Source organism: Photinus pyralis, unplaced genomic scaffold, assembly GCF_008802855.1.
Source record: "Photinus pyralis isolate 1611_PpyrPB1 unplaced genomic scaffold, Ppyr1.3 Ppyr1.4_LG1, whole genome shotgun sequence".
Taxonomy (NCBI): Eukaryota; Metazoa; Arthropoda; class Insecta; order Coleoptera; family Lampyridae; genus Photinus; species Photinus pyralis.
In genome coordinates, this window is record NW_022170249.1 from 26,041,700 (window position 1) to 26,060,582 (window position 18,883).

Here is an 18,883-nt window from a genome sequence, read left to right on the forward strand (position 1 = left end):
AGTGATGTTGCTATGCAGTGAATACTTTTATAAAGAAACGCTTCCACATGTAAAGATTAACGTTCAGGGTAGGAATCTGGAAGTATGCCAAAAGATCAGAAACTTAGGATTAGTTATTGATAGCAATTTAAGGTTTAAATCTCACGTTAATCAATGTATTAAAAATGGTTTTCATTACCTACGCCTAATTTATCAAAATAAGGACTTTCTCAATTCAAGCCTTAGGAAAACGTTATGTGAATCTTTGGTCTTATCGCACTTAAATTATTGTGATGTAATATATGGACCCTGTTTAGACCAGAGGGACACACAACGTATTCAACGTCTCCAAAATGCTTGTTTGAGGCTGATATATGGCGTGCCCAGAACTGTTCATAGCATTTCTAATAAACTTATTAGTGCCAATTGGCTTAACATGAGAAATAGACGTGATTTGCACTCTTTATGTCTATATGTATAATAAAATTATTAAGTCACAATCCCCTCCGTATTTATATTACAAAATAACTTTTAGGACTGATACACACAATCTAAATCTAAGATTTCGTGGATTATTAACAACCCCCAAACATAACACCTCCATGTTAAGACGATCTTTTTCGTACAACATCGCGGTAAGTTGGAACAATATCCCCGCCAAATTAAGAGAATTAGACGGAGTGAGGTTCAAAAAACAACTAAAGTCATATCTTCTGGATAACCAAAATAATAGCCTCTGTTAGCAATGCGTTTCACCGGGATCCAAATTTTATTTTATTTTGTTTTTTTTTATTTTAAATTTTATCTGTGTGTACTTTTTGAAATTTTAGCTATCTACATTATGGTTCTATATTGTTTATTACCCCATTAAAGACTCGCACCTCGACTCGCACACATGTACTGCAAATGTAATATATGTTTGACGTTGCTAAGTTTACTTTTTGTATTTAAACCTAGAGGTTAAGTGGAAGAGCAGCATTCGCTGAACTTCGCCTCTACATATTTATGTACTACAAAGAACTCTTTTCACTGCAATAAAGGCACTATTATTATTATTATTATTATTATNTGCGGCAGATTTACATCTAACGCGGGTGAGGCCCTCACATGTCTCCTGGAAACACATTTTCCAGGCTCTGGAGACTATGTAACTTCGGAACCGCCAGAAGGTGCTACCCGGGTCGGTGCAAGGCCGATCGACTGGAGAGTAGCTGCCGGGGTTGTTACCGAGGGATCCTTGAGATGGGCTATCAATACGTTTAGCCCATTTAAGAGCGCAGGACCTGATGGGATATTTCCGGCTCTTTTGCAAAAGGGCCTGGAACCATTACTTCTGCACTTGTTGCACCTCTTTAGGGCCTCTGTGGCTTTGGGGTACATCCCCATAAGCTGGAGAAGGGTCAGAGTTGTGTATTTACCTAAGCCGGGTCGTACTAAGTACGACACAGCAAAGGATTAGAGGCCCATCAGTCTATCATCGTTTCTTTTAAAAGCGGTAGAAAAGCTGGTGGATGCATACATAAGAAACGTGGCGCTGGTCCTTAGACCACTACACCCGTTTCAACACGCTTACAGAGCTGGCATGTCCACGGAGACGGCTCTTCACAGTCTCGTGTGTAGACTGGAGAGGGGAATGTCTGCTGGAGGGGGAGCTCTGGGAGCCTTTTTGGACATCGAAGGTGCGTTTAACAACACCACGTTCGATTCCATTAGTGAGGCTGCTGAAAGCTTTGGCATTGACGGGTCAATCGTAAGATGGATCCGGGCCATGCTTGGAAGCAGGGTCATCATAACCTCGATCGGAACTACGGAGATGAGCTCATCGGTCACTAGAGGATGTCCGCAGGGTGGAGTACTGTCTCCACTACTGTGGTGCCTGGTGATAGACGGGCTCCTTCGTACACTAAACGAGGATGGAGCGTATACACAGGGATACGCAGACGACCTCGCAATTGTCATTGTGGGGAAGTTTCCGAGCACCGTAAAAGAGCTCATGCAGAGGACTCTTGGACAGGTGGATAGATGGTGCAGTAGCCACGGTCTCTCTGTCAACCCGGAAAAGACCGAAATTGTTCCATTTACGAGGAGACGGAATGTGGACCTTGACGGTCTCATCCTTCGAGGACGCCAATTGTGTCTGACCAGGTCAGTTAAATATTTGGGGGTCACTATAGACTCCCGTCTGTCCTGGAAAGGGCACATTGAGCGAATTAGCAAGAAGGCCACTGCATGTCTATGGGCATGCAGGAGAGCTTTCGGCTGCACATGGGGATTAAAGCCTCGACTAGTATATTGGCTTTACACTTCGGTGATAAGGCCGATAATATTGTACGGCGCACTTGTATGGTGGCCTGCAACGCGCAGGGTAACATACAAGAAGCAGCTGAGTAAGGTACAGCGACTCGCTTGTTTGGGAATCACTGGAGCCATGAAAACCACGTCAACGTTGGCTGTTGGCTGTGGAGGCTCTTCTGGGACTTGAACCTCTACACTTATCGGTAGAGGCCGAGGCCCGGAGGGCTTCCATAAGACTAAATGATTGGGGTGAGTGGAAGGATAGAGGCAGTCTCGGACACGGGCGGATCTGGGAGGAAACTCTTAGGTCCGACCCCTTCCTCGCAAGAAGGGACGTGATTCGAGCTACCCTACTTGAACCGAAGAGGTATAAAGTCATTCTCCCGAACAGGGAGCAGTGGCTGAACCCAGATCGTCCGTTCCTCAAACCTGAGGGGCTCGTGTGGTTTACCGATGGGTCCCTAACGGAAAAGGGAACGGGCATGGGTATACACGGTGACCGGCCGAGAGTAGGCATCAGCCTCTCCCTTGGCCAGCACAGTACTGTGTTTCAGGCAGAGGTGCTAGCCATCACGACCTGTGCGCAAGAAAACCTCCGTAGAGGTTATCGTAACCAGCATATATACATATGTAGTGATAGTCAGGCGGCGTTAAAGGCTCTGTCAGCTGACAGGGTCCGCTCGAATACGATGCTTGACTGTAGGCGAACCCTAGATAGATTAGGTGAGTCTAATAGGGTAAGCTTGATATGGGTGCCGGGGCACTCTGGAATAGGGGGCAACGAAAGGGCGGACGAGTTGGCTCGCGAAGGCAGTAGTGGGGTCCTTGTCGGGCCTGAGCCCACCCTTGGAATTGCTCCCTCAGTTGTCAGGGTCAGGATTAAGAACTGGGCGACCAGTCAATTCCAGGCTCAATGGCAACAGGCAGCTGGACTCAGACAGTCCAAGACCTTTTTAACAGGGCCTCTTGGCAAATCTGAGTCTTCTAAGCTTCTAAACCTAAACAGAAGTCAGATTAGGAAGATCGTCGGTGTCTTCACGGGACACTGGATGGTCAACTATCACCTGCACAATATTGGGCTTGTGGAAGACCCTGCGTGCAGGTTTTGTGGTGAGGTAGAGGAAACTACCGAGCATGTAGTCTGTTACTGTGACGCTCTGATCAGGGACAGACATAAACTCCTCGGTGACAGTTACTTGGAACCGAGGGAGGTGAGGAAACTAAGGCTAAATAGGGTCTTATCCTTCATTGAAGGGAACGGGCTCTAAGCTTTGGTTGTTTAGAGAGGGGGGTAGCACAATGGGCCGTTGATGAGCCTAAGTGCTGCCTGTAAAGGCTCCCCTGATAGAATAGAATAGAATAGAATCTAGAAAGTATTTCCACAATATTTCACAATGCAACCTAATCTCTTTTAGATTTAATTGAAAATGCTACGCTGGTTATGCTGCCCGATAATACTCATAGGCCAGTTGTATTCGCAGATAATACTGAAACCCCAATTTTACTCGAACTTAATACCGAAACCCCAGTTTTACCCGAAAATAATACTGAAACCCCAGTTTCACTCGAAGTTAACAATAGAACCTCGGTTTTATTTTTATATAATAGTATGAAAAACACGTGTCACAATGCTTTAATGGAACACTCCTACCTTGTGGACACTCGTGGCCACGCTAGGCTACGCCACTCATGCCACACGAAGATAATCGTATACAATAGGCCGAATTGTAACAATAACAATATTATTGTCCCTATCTGTTTTTGTCCATTACGTTGCTGTCGACGTTCATAAAAATCTTTGTTTTATTAAAGAGAAATTTGTTGGGCTTCGACGTTTTATATAAAATTCATTTAAGTGACAGACAACAAATAGGTAATGAACTGCATCGAGCTATTCCTTAAAATTGCCCATATTTTAATGGCGTCGCACCCTATCAATTCTGTTAAAATCACGACTCGTTTTTCCTTTAACTAAATAAATTTAACTTGAATGACTCGCGCGCGAAGAAGGCTGTCCTTTCAAACATCGAAGAGAAATTCTTGTCGGATCGATTAGAAAGCTCCCGTCTCCGTGTAATCACTTTAAAGAATGCACGCGCAAGACATTTTAAAATTAAGTTAGGAAATTCTTTTCTGACTATACGTACAAAACAGGAGAAAAACGACGTCTATTTGTGTGGTTTAAAGTGGAGGAATACTTACCAATGAATGGAAAATTCTGGTTCCGTACGTCATTTGTCTGAAAAAAAAAAATCATCAGTAAGTAAAAATCATATGTATATGTTAATAGATTTGTTTGCCATAAAAGGGTTACAACGAGAAGCAGTAGGATATGCCAAATGACGTGGGTTATATCTTTCGCGGTTCATTAAATTTAAATTTTCTACATTTCGTGCATTTAATCAGGTGTGCAAAGCGAAAAATCGCATAACTGATGGAGTAGACAGCACGCATTGATGATGACTTAAAAACTTTTCGATCTAATATTTTATTTCCTTTGCAAAGGTAGACAATAATGCCGAGATGATTTAGGAGTTGAAAAGGAAATAAGCAGTTTCGTATAAGTACCTCCTAGACAGGAGCATGGAAATAACGTTATTAAGGGAATGAGTTTTATATTTCCATTGAAAATGTCTGGAAAAATATATACTTAGTTATCCCGCATTATCCGCCTTTGTTGGCAACTAGTGGTAGTAGTGTTATTTATGTTGTATCTTTTCCACTACATATTCGCAAATCACACAATCTGTATAATACTGACATGCCATACGGTGCGTAATAAACACCGATCTATTTGTCGTATCAGGATTTTGAAATATAACCCTATAGTATCCATTCAAAAAGTAACAAAAGACTGTTCAGTCTTCTCCCCAATAATTTGTCGATGATACTTGAGTTAGGGGGTTGGGCTATAATTGAATCTAACTTTTACCAAACTTTTATAAAACATTTCCTCGCAATTTGTGGCGTTTCATAAGTTAAACTTCAATGTTAGTACAGTTACAATCGCAGTTCCATAACGCTAATTGGAAATTTATTACACTAATTTTGAGTACTGTAGCTCTTTTTGAACTCTTAAGTGTGTTTATTGATTGTTGGTTGAAATACTTTGTCATTTTTTGTGATTTCCTTAGATTAAAACCAGAAGAGGATATGCAATGTATAGTCTGAACGGTGTGGGATTTAATGCCCTCTCGCACTGAGTCGTTCATATGTACATACCAGGTACTTGTTTCACCCTATTGGGTTTTAACTACTGCTTTCGGCCTTACTCAGTTTAAACTTAAAAAAAGTCATGTCCGCATCCGCATTCAGGTCAAGGGTCTTCTTAGTCGCCGCGAAGCCAATCTGACTATTGTTTTAGCTAATCAACTAACAAAAGCATAGCACTATTTTAGCAAGTACAGAGTATTAGCAATTTTATTAAACATAAAGAAGAAGTTTTGCGCCTACCAGTATTAGAAGGCTATTTAAAGAAGGAAAACATTTTATAAGGAGAAAAATGCATACATTAAACTTAAGCGAAGGGAACGTTTAGCTTTAGGCTAATAGGTACGGTCTTTGACAAAAGTAATGATCGCGGAATAGGTAGATCCTGCAACATATGCAGCCAACGTTTGATTATATTGTGCAATTTGGAAATACGAACCAACAAGTTAAGGTATCTCCTTCATGAAAAAACCGGCGGAACCCAATCTAATAGGCATGTTGGTTGCTTAGGCTGCAGAGTTTACATATTAGGCGGTCATTACTTTTGTCAATGACCGTATATTGTATTGCCTCATTGGTGCCTTTTTCTTCCTACCGGTACGTTGCTTGTGGAACAACTGCACAACAAACCGTAACGAATCACACTGAGCCCAATACGCCTTTAATACTGCGCGATACCTCTTCCCGGGCTGGACTTTTCTCTTCCATTTTCCAGGTTATCATCAGACGCATATCACGATCGTCCGGAGCTGTGGTTCCCAGTCATCCACAAGTGCAGTGCATCGTACGAGTTGTTCGTCATATTTGTGCTCTAGTTGTGAGCAGTGTCGACAATCCTCAGGACGTGGTCTTCTGGATAAGGCATCGGCATTACGATGGTTTCGTCCCGCGCGGTGTTCTGCTACGAAATCGTACTCTTGCAGTCTTCCTAACCACCTGGCCACGTGGCTTCTCGACTTTTAAATTGTAACACCCATCTCAATGCGGCATAGTCTGTCCTTACGAGACTCTTCTGACCGTGCAGATACTTGAAATGCTTGATTGACTTGATGACGACTCGCAGCTCTCTTCGGGTAACATAGTAACTACGTTCCGGTTTAGAGAAGACTTTACTGAAATATCCCATGACTCTCTCGTGCCCGTCCTGCATTTGGGATGGTACAGCACCCATTCCAACATTGTTAGCGTCCGTATCTAACACGAAGTCCTCCTCTCTTCTTTGATAGCTGAGCACCGCAGCCGTAACTGGTTGAGATCTTGAAAAGCCCGCTTGCATTCATAATCCCAATTTGAAATCTTTAAATCTTTACAAATCGCCGGTAGTACATGCGTAGACCCAAGAAACTTGTATTGCATGTTTATCTTTCGGCTTGGACCATTCTTGTACTGCACGAACTTTGTTGCACTTCTTTGTATTCGGTTGAAGCACAGCGCAACCTCATAAACAAGTCTTCGATATTCTTAAGGTGGTCTTCAAACGTTTGGATAATCACAATTACGTCGTCCAAATACACAAGGCACGTTTTCCAAGGTAAACCTCTCAAGACCAGTTCCATTAATTTCTAAAACACGTCGCGGGAGCGTTACACAAACCAAAAGGCATGTATGGATGTTGCTTAATAGTTTGGGCATCTGTCGTATTTATTTTGAGTGACCATATTGCTTAACCGACAAGTCATTTCTCTGAAGCAAACACGTCTTGGTAGCGCCGTCGCGGAAAATTAACCTTTTAGCTTGTTGTCAAATTCTTCCATAAGGCTGTGATCATAGCTTTTCGGGTCATTTTGGGCACTTCAAAGTGTCATCACTCTTGACTGTAATTACACAACCCACGACTACAGCTGCTGGGGTACACGTCCCAATCAGTACCTTTCCTTAACTTGGTCGGCAGTGAGTTCAAATTCATTAGCGGAACAGGCGTTAGTTGTTTGGCATTTATTGCCAATAAAAATCGCTCGATCCATATTGGTATAATTAGGTTCCATCACTCCCAAAAAGTTTTCCGAGAGACTTCCATTCATGTGAACCATCACAACTTTCTCGCAACACTCCGGCAGAGTGGCATCATCCACAAGCATTACGCGTGGCAGCTCTCCATTGTACAGGTCTATGGTAATCCCGAATTTTCTCAGCAAGTACATTCCTACAATCACCTCATCTCTGCTACCAACACTTGATGCGCACCTTTCTTGAATCCAATACCAATATCGATCGTCAGCTCTCCCAGTACAAGAGCACTCAGGTTTTAGTATTAATAAGGGGTAACTTTCTTCGCGCAATACTCATTGATACTTTTAATCTACTCGTCCGATTTTCAAAAATCTGAGCCTATTTTGACTGGACAGGTTAAATCTAAAGAATCACTTACATCTCTTACATCGTTTTTAGGGAGGTGATAGCATCGTATACACCGGCACCGAATTTTTTGGTGGGGGATTTCGGAAATTGGTGTTGATAGATAATAAGTAGAATAAAGATGAGGTATGGTTTTACAAGGTATTCGGAAATGAAGCTTCTACTATGAAACAAACTAATTAAATTTTATCTGAAAAAACTAATGTACCTCTCATAGTATGAATTCATGCTTAATTCCAATTTCCCAAGCCACCACGAAGGGATTCTGAGAAAAAGTGTGCCGAAATTATGAATTGGAGAGGACTACGTTAAGTTACAGGCCGAAAAGCGTTTGCGACTTCTTTGTAATGACTAACAAATTGAGAATTTGATATACGAAACACAAAAAATACCACCCTCAAACTGATCCGTAAGGCGTGTATTCCTATAGCTAACGAATTCCGTACGTACACCGTACACGACGTCAATAAAAACTGGAGTTCCATAAAATACCTAATAATAATCAATGGTTACAAGTAGTAAATAGGCTGTGGAGAAGTACTTTGCAACTAATTGCTTTTGGCTTGCTAAATAAAAGGCTGCAATTTCTCTCTCATTCTCCACAATTTTCGCTGCGTTGCAATTATTAAACGAACCACTGCATCCAGCTGTAACCGTATTTTATCCGTTCCAATAATACCTGATATAATTACTGGGCAATTCAAGATCGAAAGAATGCCTTTCCGCCACTGCTAAAAATCAAATAATTGCAACCATTTCGCACCGTGAAATGAAAGTTTCCAGCCTCGTTGTTTCAGATCTTTTCTCTTGAGCGACTACCAAATCGGTTGGGATTTAATTTAAATTTTTATTTGAAAATTCAGTCACTATTAGATGTGAAGCAGCGTAGATATTTATATCACACAAAATGTACACATAAAACACAAAAATCACTATCCTTTATTGGATTCTCAGCAAACAATGAGTTGCCAGTCATTGTTCGGCTTTATTTTTCAATGAATGAAATCCTGTTCATAAATGAAAGATTAGGTACTTCGAATAAGCTCTCATTTTTCGTTATATTTCACCTTTATACCTAAAATGTTTAATAGCGAATCCATTTTTACAATTAAACCAAGGCATCAATGTAACGCCTTTTTTTTGTCATCACGTGCAGCTTTGTCTATCAGCACTCGTTATATACTGATCAATTTCGTTCAAGAAAAAGCAATACGGTCTTCCTTGAGATCAAATGAACAAGTTTATTGCTGTGACCACTTGCAAATGCGACCATAAATGTAGACGTCGAAGTAGTTAATGGTCTACAAACATTATTTTTAGAACAGGAAAAGTGAATTAAGCGCGACCACAAATAATTTTTCGTAAATGGTACTTACTTGTAAATGTCCCGCAGCAGGTGATGACAGTTTAGTCGCTTGGAAAAAGAATGATTCAAAAGCAAAATCAGATATTATATTATATATTTCTCCCAGTGAGCTGAAACAAATCAAGTGATGCGAGATATCACACAACGTATGGATGAAACTGCACAATACTTCAATCAATCTAAAGGCCCCGCGCGAAAGGTAAAGTTGCGACGGTTGATGGAGGGACAAGATCTGAACAGCCACCGTCGCCATTTTTTCGATGTTGTCGACAAATTGAGTGAGTTGGAAGTAGATATTAATGGCAATTTATTAGTTATAGTCCATTTGTTATTACTATTCCGATATGTAATTAAACCCACTAAATGCAGCTTTAACTTTTTTTACCTCAAATCGCGTATTAAACATAAACAGTTCTCTAAAACTAACTATAACGCGTTATTGTTGACGTGCTGAATAAGAATGAACAAAATAAAGTACCACAACGGTTAAGCGATTCTAGGTCGTATCGCTTACGTCAAAGAATTTTTTTGAAGTGAATTTCGCTTGCATACAGTTTTTAGAACTGCAGTTTGATTGGCATCAGGTAGGCCTAAACAACATTACTGTAAACAAAAACTGGATGTAAGCGAAATTCACCTCAATTATCATTCTTTAACGTAAGCGATACGACCTAGAATCGTTTAACCGTTGCCGTACCTTATTCTGTTCATTCTTATTCAGCACGTCAACAATAACGCGTTGCAGTTTGTTTTAGAGAATTGTTTATAATTAATCGACGGCGTGAGGTAAAAAAAGTGTAGCTGTATTTAGTGGGATTAATTAGACACCGGAATACTAATACCAAATGGACCATAGCAATTATATGAATGTTATTAAAGCATATAGTTTTCCGATAGCATCACTCGAAGATTTACCAAAACCCAAAGTTTTGTGTGTTAAAATTGTTGAAGAATACAATGCGCGTAAATAGGAGGTGCGTGAACAGACATCTACAGCAATAATTGCGTCCAAACATTTTATTATTCGCGAAAAACAAATGTGTCGGATTCGTCGAATGCAAATACGCCAAGTCCGTCGTCCGCGAGACATGAAAGCCGGGACAATTACTCACAGAACAATTCGAACTAGACACGCTTGTATCGCTGTAAACAATAGGGTCTTCCTGAAAAAAAATATTGTAACTTTTTTGTGTCTTACTGTAAAGTTTATAACCTGTAATTAAACATCTCATATACAAAACCGAGTACAAAACTTTTATTTCTAATTGCAACATGTCAGGAAACAACATATAATATCGTAAAACTTTCAAATTTTGTCATGCAACCGACGACATGCCGATATTGGCCGAGCGTCGCTTACGTCACTATGCGGGTTGCCGATCGGGAGTTATATTAGTGCATGACACTGATAGGAGTTCAATTCGACTTATTATGGCAATCTGCCATAAACTGAGTTCTGACTGGTTCGTAAAGGGGCAGTTAGATAGTCTGCCAAAGGTTGAAGTGTTAATGGTCGCCGCCTTTTTCTCGAAAAGTGAGTTTTTCCATGCCACTCGTTTGAGTGCAGTCAAGGCCCAGAAGCAAATCTGTTATGGTTCATAGGAAGTATAACATCAAGTTTTGTGTGTATAGTGCAAGGTATAGTGTAGGTCTGTAGGTACCTCGACCATTTATAAACCGAATTGCAAACTTTTTTACTTATAAAAGTATTTGAATGAAATTTGATACATAGGCACTTGGAATAAAGGAAAATCAAACGCCAATTTCAAAATTTGGTTATGCGCATGCGCAGTGCCAACTTTTTTGTTTATGGAAGAATTTAAATGAAATTTGATACATAGGCACATAAAGGAAAATCAAACGCCAGTTTCAAAATTTGGTTTTGCGCATGCGCAGTGCCAAATTTTTGATTTATGGAAGAATTTAAATGAAATGTGATACATAGGCACTTGGAATAAAGGAAAATCTAGCGCCTGTTTAAAAATTTTATTTTGCGCATGCGCAGTGCCAACTTTTTTATCTATGGAAGCATTTAAGTGAAATTTGATACTTAGGCGCTTGGAACAAAGGAAAATCTAACATTAGTTCCAAAATTTAGGTTTGCCCATGCGCAGTTCCAACTTTCTTATTTAGAAAAGTATTGAAATGAAATTCTTCTCATAAATGAAATTGAAGTAGCACGTCAAAAATGGATTGCCCATGTGCAACGCTATCTTTCATATTTGTGGCCGGATTTTTACGATTTTAACAGAAGTTGCATCTTACAAATGGGAAATGAATGCAAGTGGAAATGCGCTTTATGTAAATCGTTTACGATTACTTTTTAACTTGTTATTTTTGTGGAAATGCGCTAAAAATGCGTTGTGGATATTTTGAGAATGCGACTGTCAGCGTAAAAACCCACTAGTTGTCTAATTTAACCGACCTAGTATCTTTTATAATAACGGTCTTGGCAATATTGCCAACTTAAAAGTTTGAATGCTCTGTATATTTTAAAATTCTAAGCCCCCACGTACACGCGTGTAAGGTGTAGTGTCCCACATTAAGTACCTATTTTTTGTCACAATCGGCTATGGTATTTCCAAACTCCCTTCTAACTCTCCAAGATACTTCATTAATTTTGAAATACATTTATCGAAATAATAAAAGACGTAACAATAACAATCATAGATTTTAGTTGTTAGTATTCCAAAAATTAATTACTTAAACATAGTGATTCTAAAACTTCATTTGTGGGTTAACATTTCCTGGCGAAAAGGCAAATTTCTTCTAACAGTTCTAACCACAATCACACAACGATAATAAAAATAAACTACATCTGATCTTTCGATCTTGTGCTTGGTGATCGAGTTCCTCAATAAAGTTTAAATAATGTTGGTAATTTTTTGTTGTGTATTAAAATTTTGCATAAGTAACCGCATAACGCCTAATTAGTTGGTGGTACACCTGGACGTCGAAGTGCCGTTGCTATTTAATTAAAAAGTGGCCTGGCTCGTAAACATTGTAATATCTTTATTGCATCTTGCCTTCCTCAAAAGGCGTATCGTTTTGATCTATGATAATTCCGCGACAGCATCACAATCTTGAGACCAAATGCCGAAACTCGCAAGAATGCGAAAAATTTAGAACGAAATTGTTAGCAAAAGCAAACAAACTTTAGGCAGTGGATGAGACTACGGCATTTTACGAAACAAGTTGAAGTAATTAATCATAATGTTTCTAATTCAGAAAGACAAGAGTGGGTCACGTAAAATTAAATTACAAAAATGTCTTGTACAGTTTGAAAATTCAGCTCCTTTAAACTAATTGCGGATTCAACAAGCCGTTATTATAATTATATTGTTTGTTTCTACCATAAATTTTATCACTGCAAAACTTGCGTTGGCCGTTTATGACCAACATGCAGTGGCTATACAAAATGCTATCGTTATACTCACCGACTTTCATGGCATTAATTTGCGCAATAAAATTTCACATACAAAACGAGGATGTATGTACAACAGATAATTTTACACTTTTGGCCGTGATTTCATCATTTTACAGTTTTACCTTGACAAAGAAGAGACGAGATGAAAGAGCGTTTAAAAAGCGTTAATTATCTGCAGTTCATTGTTGATCGCAATTAATGTAAAGTTAACCGTGCCGAAATTAAGTTTGTAGTTAATAGGTTATAGGTATAGCAATTAAAGTTAGATACTCGGATGTATCTGCAGAACATTAAAAATTAACGGTAATTTCGTCTTAACATCCACCAATAATTATTTATTATTTACAGATGGCTTATTACCTGATTGCATTTATCTGCTTCTGGAGGTTGGTGGCGTCGCAGTCGAATTACGCCGATCAAGCCAATAATATTGAATATGTCGGCGAAGGGCTTCCTCAATTTTCCACTCTCGACGGGAAAGTTACGAAGCTGGACGATTTGAGTCCAGTAATTTTTTTGAATAGGACAAGGGCGGCTTTGAACTGTGCCGCTGGATCGATGGAAATCGAGCTCAAATTCAATGACAAATTTTACGGTCTCGCTTATGCCGATTTCGATCGAAATTCCGCTTGCCAAGTTGCTGGTAAGGGTGCTACCAGTTACAAACTAGAGCTACCCCTTAAAGGATGCGGTACCAAACAAGTAAGTAGTTTGAAGAAATGAATCGCCTTTTACAGACCAATTTCTTTAGGATCCTCAACGAGTGTTTACAAATAACATCGTTGTGAGGTTCCATCCAGGTTTGGAGATGGATGGTGACGAAATTATAACCATAGTTTGCAGATATCCCCCGCCCGTTACGATGTTACCAATTATACCGGAATATGTGTAAGTTGATAGTGTTACGATATGCATTCCAGTTTTAAATGGAATTTTGTTTTAGCGCGCAAGTAACCGCGGCTCCAGTGGTTGAACCTCCACTGAATGGATTCCAAATTTTGTTGATTATCTGTGCAATTCTATTTCTGTCACTTTTATTGTTGGGGCTTGGTTGCTCGTATTATTGCTTGCGACGCCGAACGGAGCCCGCCATTGGTCATGTTCCATTCTCAACAATTGGCACCGAATCAGAAATAACAAAATTGTCTGGAAGTTCGCTGGGTAAGTTGCAAAATTGTGGTAAGTCTACCTTTTCAATATCACGGTTATGTTGTAGGAAATATTTCAATGTTTGAAGGATTGAAAATTCCACGAGCTCATGCAGCAGTTCCCGCTCCTGGTAGTACATCGGGCAGTGAAGGTCCTTTAATCAGTGACACTCTCCCCTCAGATTATCCTTCAGAGTCTCATTCTGAGATAGAATGCGACGCACGATCCCTTCCTGTATCTTCAGCTGGCAGTTTTGATAATAGAGCTTATATTCATGATAATAGCAGCTTTTATAGCGAAGGTTATGGTCATACGCAAGAACAAAGTATTCAAAATGCCGTGGCTTTACCTGTAACTGCACCTAGACTTCCCATGGCGATAAAAGACCAACCCAAGTTTGACGTACAAGTTCGAGTCAAAAAAGCGCCACCTCCATCTCCTCCCAGTCTTTCAGATACCGAAAGCTCTATAGCGCGCACAGAACGTAATCTATCGACTATTTTAGAACAAAGGGAAGAAAGCGTGAGAAGCGTGGACATTCCTGTTGTTGAAAGAATGCAATTTTCGTATGTACCTGAATTACACGCACTGCCAAAACATATTCAGCCGGCCCCTACATTTAACAGGATTCTAAGACGTCAACAAGAAATGCACGACGAACTAGATGCACCTAGAATGGCACCAGCTAGGTCTTTAGCATCGCTTAATACCGAAATGACAGATACACATTCTTTAACTGAAATGATTGACAATACACATTCGAAGTTTGTCGCCCCAGTGCCACCACCCCCACCCCCCATCGTTCCTCAGCAAAGGTACGTTATGGAACTGGAACAACCCCGATCACTGGAACCACCCATCGCAGTCGTACATAAACCGGAAATAACTTCCCATATGGTCGACGATGTTTTCCTCAGAACGATCACGGAAAAGAAGACTATCGAAGATATAGAGCGTCATAAGCGTTTAATAACGGAGTACCATTCACGACCAAAGCCCGTCGTGCAGAAGTGGGACGTCACCATTAAAAACTATCCAGTCGAAATGCCCGAACCGCCAGAGTGGGAGAACTTCTCCGACGTTTCTTCTGCTTCGGGATTAACACTGACACCGAAAATGGAAAGAGTCCAAATGAGTTTGCCTCCACAGAATCAAATCAGAGACAACAAGTTACCATTAAATTCTCCCGAACTGGTCGGCAGTCTCAATCAGCATACGACCGAGCATGAGATTTCAAATGAGGCGTTCTTCGAAACGTTCAAAATACCACGCGAAAATCCTCAAGTACCCAATTGGAATGTGTTGATACGCGTACTGCAACCATCGGAAGACGATGGCCCGGTTATCGAAAATGCGGAATCGTTCAATTCGCAACTAACCATGGCCGATAGGATCAAATGGCGTCAAATTATTACGACAGAATCTACACTTCGAACCATGTTATCGGAGGCCGTAGTGCGCGAAGATTTTGAACGTGTGCGAATGGATCACAGATATGAAAGATTATTTGAACCACCAAAGTGGGACGTTATCATTCGTATATTGTCACCAGACCGGCCTAAGAACCAATCTAGATTCCGTAAAAAGTCAGATTGGGATAATCGTAGCCGAAGAAGTAGTTTACCTACACTGTACGAATACGATTCGGACGGAGGCAGCTCTGTAAGAACTCTGACCAATGATCCTATGGCCCATGCAAATCTCCCACCACGAGGTCCTCGAGGTTCAAGATCCAGTTATAGAAGTGAGGCTGACCTAAGGTCAATGTCTGAAATGATAGTAGATTTCGGCCGTCCAGATCAAAGTGACTATCATTCGGAAGCTTCAAGCTATTATCCCGGACCGTCACGTTATTACGATGACTCTGATCAAGTTGATTACGGTCATCCTACTTTGGCACGCTCCTTAAGTCAGCCAAGTCTCGCGCGATCTGCGAGCGAATTCACCGAACGCTGGGTTGCACCATCTCGTTACGATACTGCAAGTGAGTTCACTTCACCCGAAGGAACACCGAAATCCCAACGCAGTACGAAAATACAACCGTACCACATTCCCCGAGGATCCGCTCAACACAGTTCAATGTGGCAAGAATCGAGTCATGTTGCAGGGGTCCCAGGAGGACCGAAAATGGTAACTCAAGAGTATAGAAGGGAAATGACTACTAGTTTTAGGAGTACCAACCAGGATTGGTTTGCCGACAATGAGAGCGAAGCAAATTATAAATAATTAAATTTTAAGTAATGCCATTAGTTTTATTTATGAAAAGTGATGCCATGTAATACTAACACTGCCTTACAAAAAGACGTATTTGAATTCAGAAAAATGACAAAAAAAATGCTTTTAATTAATTAAGTACGAACTTAGTAATAATAAGCGTAATTTTGTTTAAGTTTAGCAGTATAAATTATTAAATACTGTGATAACCGAGATCACTAATTATAATAAATGCAATCTAATACTTTATTTTAGTTTCATACCCGATTTTTCACTTATCCACAGTTTCTAGTGGGCAACTGCAGAATTGGGTTCTTTTGTTAATCTTGTAATTTCAGTAAAATCCTATTCTCGTTCAAGACTTGCTTAGTTTTGTACAGGATAACTCTCTGTAAGGTGATGGGACGTTCAGGGGCTTAAAGTGCAATCAATTTAATAATTTACTTTTCTCTTGTAACCACTCTTCCTGTTTGCAAATCAATGGTGCTATTATATATTGTTAGTAATTGTATTTGTACTAAGTTTAAATAAAATAAAACATTAGCTTAAAATTTGGAAGTTTTTAATTTTTTTTATTAAAGTAGGTAGGGGACAACCGAAGACAACAATGAATAAAAACATTGGTTCAGCGTAAAAAAGTTCGATTGCTTTTATAAACGTCTCCTGGAGATACATAGTTTGCTTTCATTTTTATTAATTTTCTTAATCTACACAAAATTTGATTTAGGTTAATAAGTGAACTTTTTACATTTTTTTGGCTCTTTTGTAAAACCTTCACAAAATCAAGAAAGCATCATCATAGTCAAAATTTGATCCTTACCTAACGCTAACATGTTCAAAAATAGTACAAGAATTCATTTAAAATTTCGCAGACTAAATTTTTATAGAATTATTCAGGCGAAATAAAGAAATTTATTTTAATGAATAAGAATGTAAAAATAATACCTACACACATAGCGTACATTTCATTTTCGCATGTCTTGGGTGAAGAACCTCGATCGCCGCGCCGTCTATACTCTGTTTTTTAACTAGGAAGACGGATTTAAAAGTTCCCGCAAAAATCCTTAGTTTCTATTGGCTCCCGCTGCGCCCGTTTTACACCCAGGTAAAATTGCTATTGACATGATTTAACTGTCAAATTTAATCGCGATTCTCGTCCGTAACTGTTGTACTTATTTTTGAGTTTTTGCGTGTTCCGACTCCATTTGCATAAATTTTAACAAAAAAAACAGTTCTTTTAAGAACAAAAGTTGATATTTCGCGTCCTAAGTATACTGGTATTAGTGATGGATTCAACTCCAAGTACCAGTAAAGCAAGCTTGTCTCCTTTGAAAAAACGTAATCGCTTAAACTTGGGTCATTTTATCAGTCTTCGAGAAGCAGTTTATTATAAACAAATGTTGTCTGATATTCCGGATATGAATTTTGCTACCCTTGTGTTGAAGATTGCATCTACCACAGGTAACGTAAATGATGATGTAGGTATATATTTGGTTATTAAAGTATGACACATTTAAGGTGTTGCACGTTCTACAGTATACCGTATAATTAAAGAATATCGAAGTACTGGGATTGTTACCCCTTCGAAACGTTCCGGTGGTCATAACGCTGTTGCAAATGTGAGCTCTGACGATTGGCGGAATTGTGTGCAACACGTTATTAAGGAAGAAAACAAAATGTGTAGATTGGATGGCCTAATGGATGCACTTATAGAACCCTTAATTATTTCACTCGGATCGAAGGACAGTGACAGTTCTAGTGAACTCTCGGAAGACAGTGACTAAATCTCTTATACATAAAAGCAGTGAACTGTGCTGTCTAATAATATGAGTATAATTCCATTGTTCTGAATTTGTTCAATAACTTAACATTTGTTGTAAATTGTAATGTGGATTGTGTAGTATTACAACTGATAAAGCATTTAAAACTACAATTCAAAATAATGTTTCAAAGGCCAAAAAATGTATGCAGGATGATTACCTATTATCAATGTATTGTCTATTTATTATAATTCGCTTTTAAAAGTATGATGTATGCATAATATAAAGGAGTTCCTACCAAGTAATAACCCAAAACCATAAATAATGAAATCTATCCAAATGTGAAAGAAAATCACATCACGCAACCCACAATACATATCTGTATAAAATGAGTCTATTATTTTTGTTACTAGATTCTAGTGACATTTTCAGTGTAAATCAGGTTTTTAAATCCGTCTTCCTAGTTAAAAAACAGAGTATAGTAGAAATGAATCTTAAAATGTAAAAAACAACAGGGTCGTATTAAGGATACATATTCATGAATTGCCGAACGTTAACAATTTTTAACATTAGTTTGGCATATACAGTGAGTTTTTTTTTAAATGCGAACATAGGAGTTTGCATGCAATGTAATTTCCCTATGTTCGATTAAAAAAAAACATCAATCTATGAGGTGTGCGCGGTTCACATTCCCAAAACGCGCAACTTGTGTGACTATGAACAGCAACTCTAATAGTCTTTATGATGAAGAGTCCTCGGTAAGATTGCACATGTGCACCTGGTATTCTACTAATTTGATCTATTCAATATATAAATGAAGAAAATAAGAAAATAAATAGCGCAAACAATTACAATAAATGTTGGAAGTGTCCTCCTTGACATTCTAAGCAATAACCTAACCGATTTCGTAATTAAATTGGACGGCGGTATTTTTAAAAATGCTGTCAATTGTATCTACTACCCATTTGAACTACTCAATAGATTCATGTGTTTTTTTTAAAATCGAACATAGGGAAATTACATTGCATACAAACTCCTATGTTCGCATTAAAAAAAATTCACTGTATAATGATTGACTGACCAAACCAAGGTGATTTTTCACATTTATTATAAACTGAACGATAAAGA

At 39.2% G+C, this 18,883-nt stretch overlaps 2 protein-coding genes across 2 annotated transcripts in view; one reads left to right on the plus strand and one right to left on the minus strand.

The window, feature by feature from the left end:
* Positions 1 to 1,359, minus strand: part of LOC116159016 — a 2,114-nt gene extending 755 nt beyond the window's left edge. Inside the window, exon 1 of the mRNA XM_031471912.1 lies at positions 1,311 to 1,359. Coding sequence (XP_031327772.1) covers positions 1,311 to 1,359 — 49 coding nt within the window. The remainder of the gene's footprint in view (positions 1 to 1,310) is intronic.
* An 11,621-nt stretch (positions 1,360 to 12,980) lies between these two features.
* Positions 12,981 to 16,416, plus strand: LOC116179478. Its single transcript, XM_031499276.1, has 4 exons — positions 12,981 to 13,334; positions 13,384 to 13,520; positions 13,576 to 13,793; positions 13,849 to 16,416. The coding sequence occupies exons 1-4, from the start codon at positions 12,981 to 12,983 to the stop codon at positions 16,005 to 16,007; spliced, it is 2,868 nt and encodes a 955-aa protein (XP_031355136.1). The 3' UTR covers positions 16,008 to 16,416.
* The last annotated feature ends 2,467 nt before the right edge of the window (positions 16,417 to 18,883 follow it).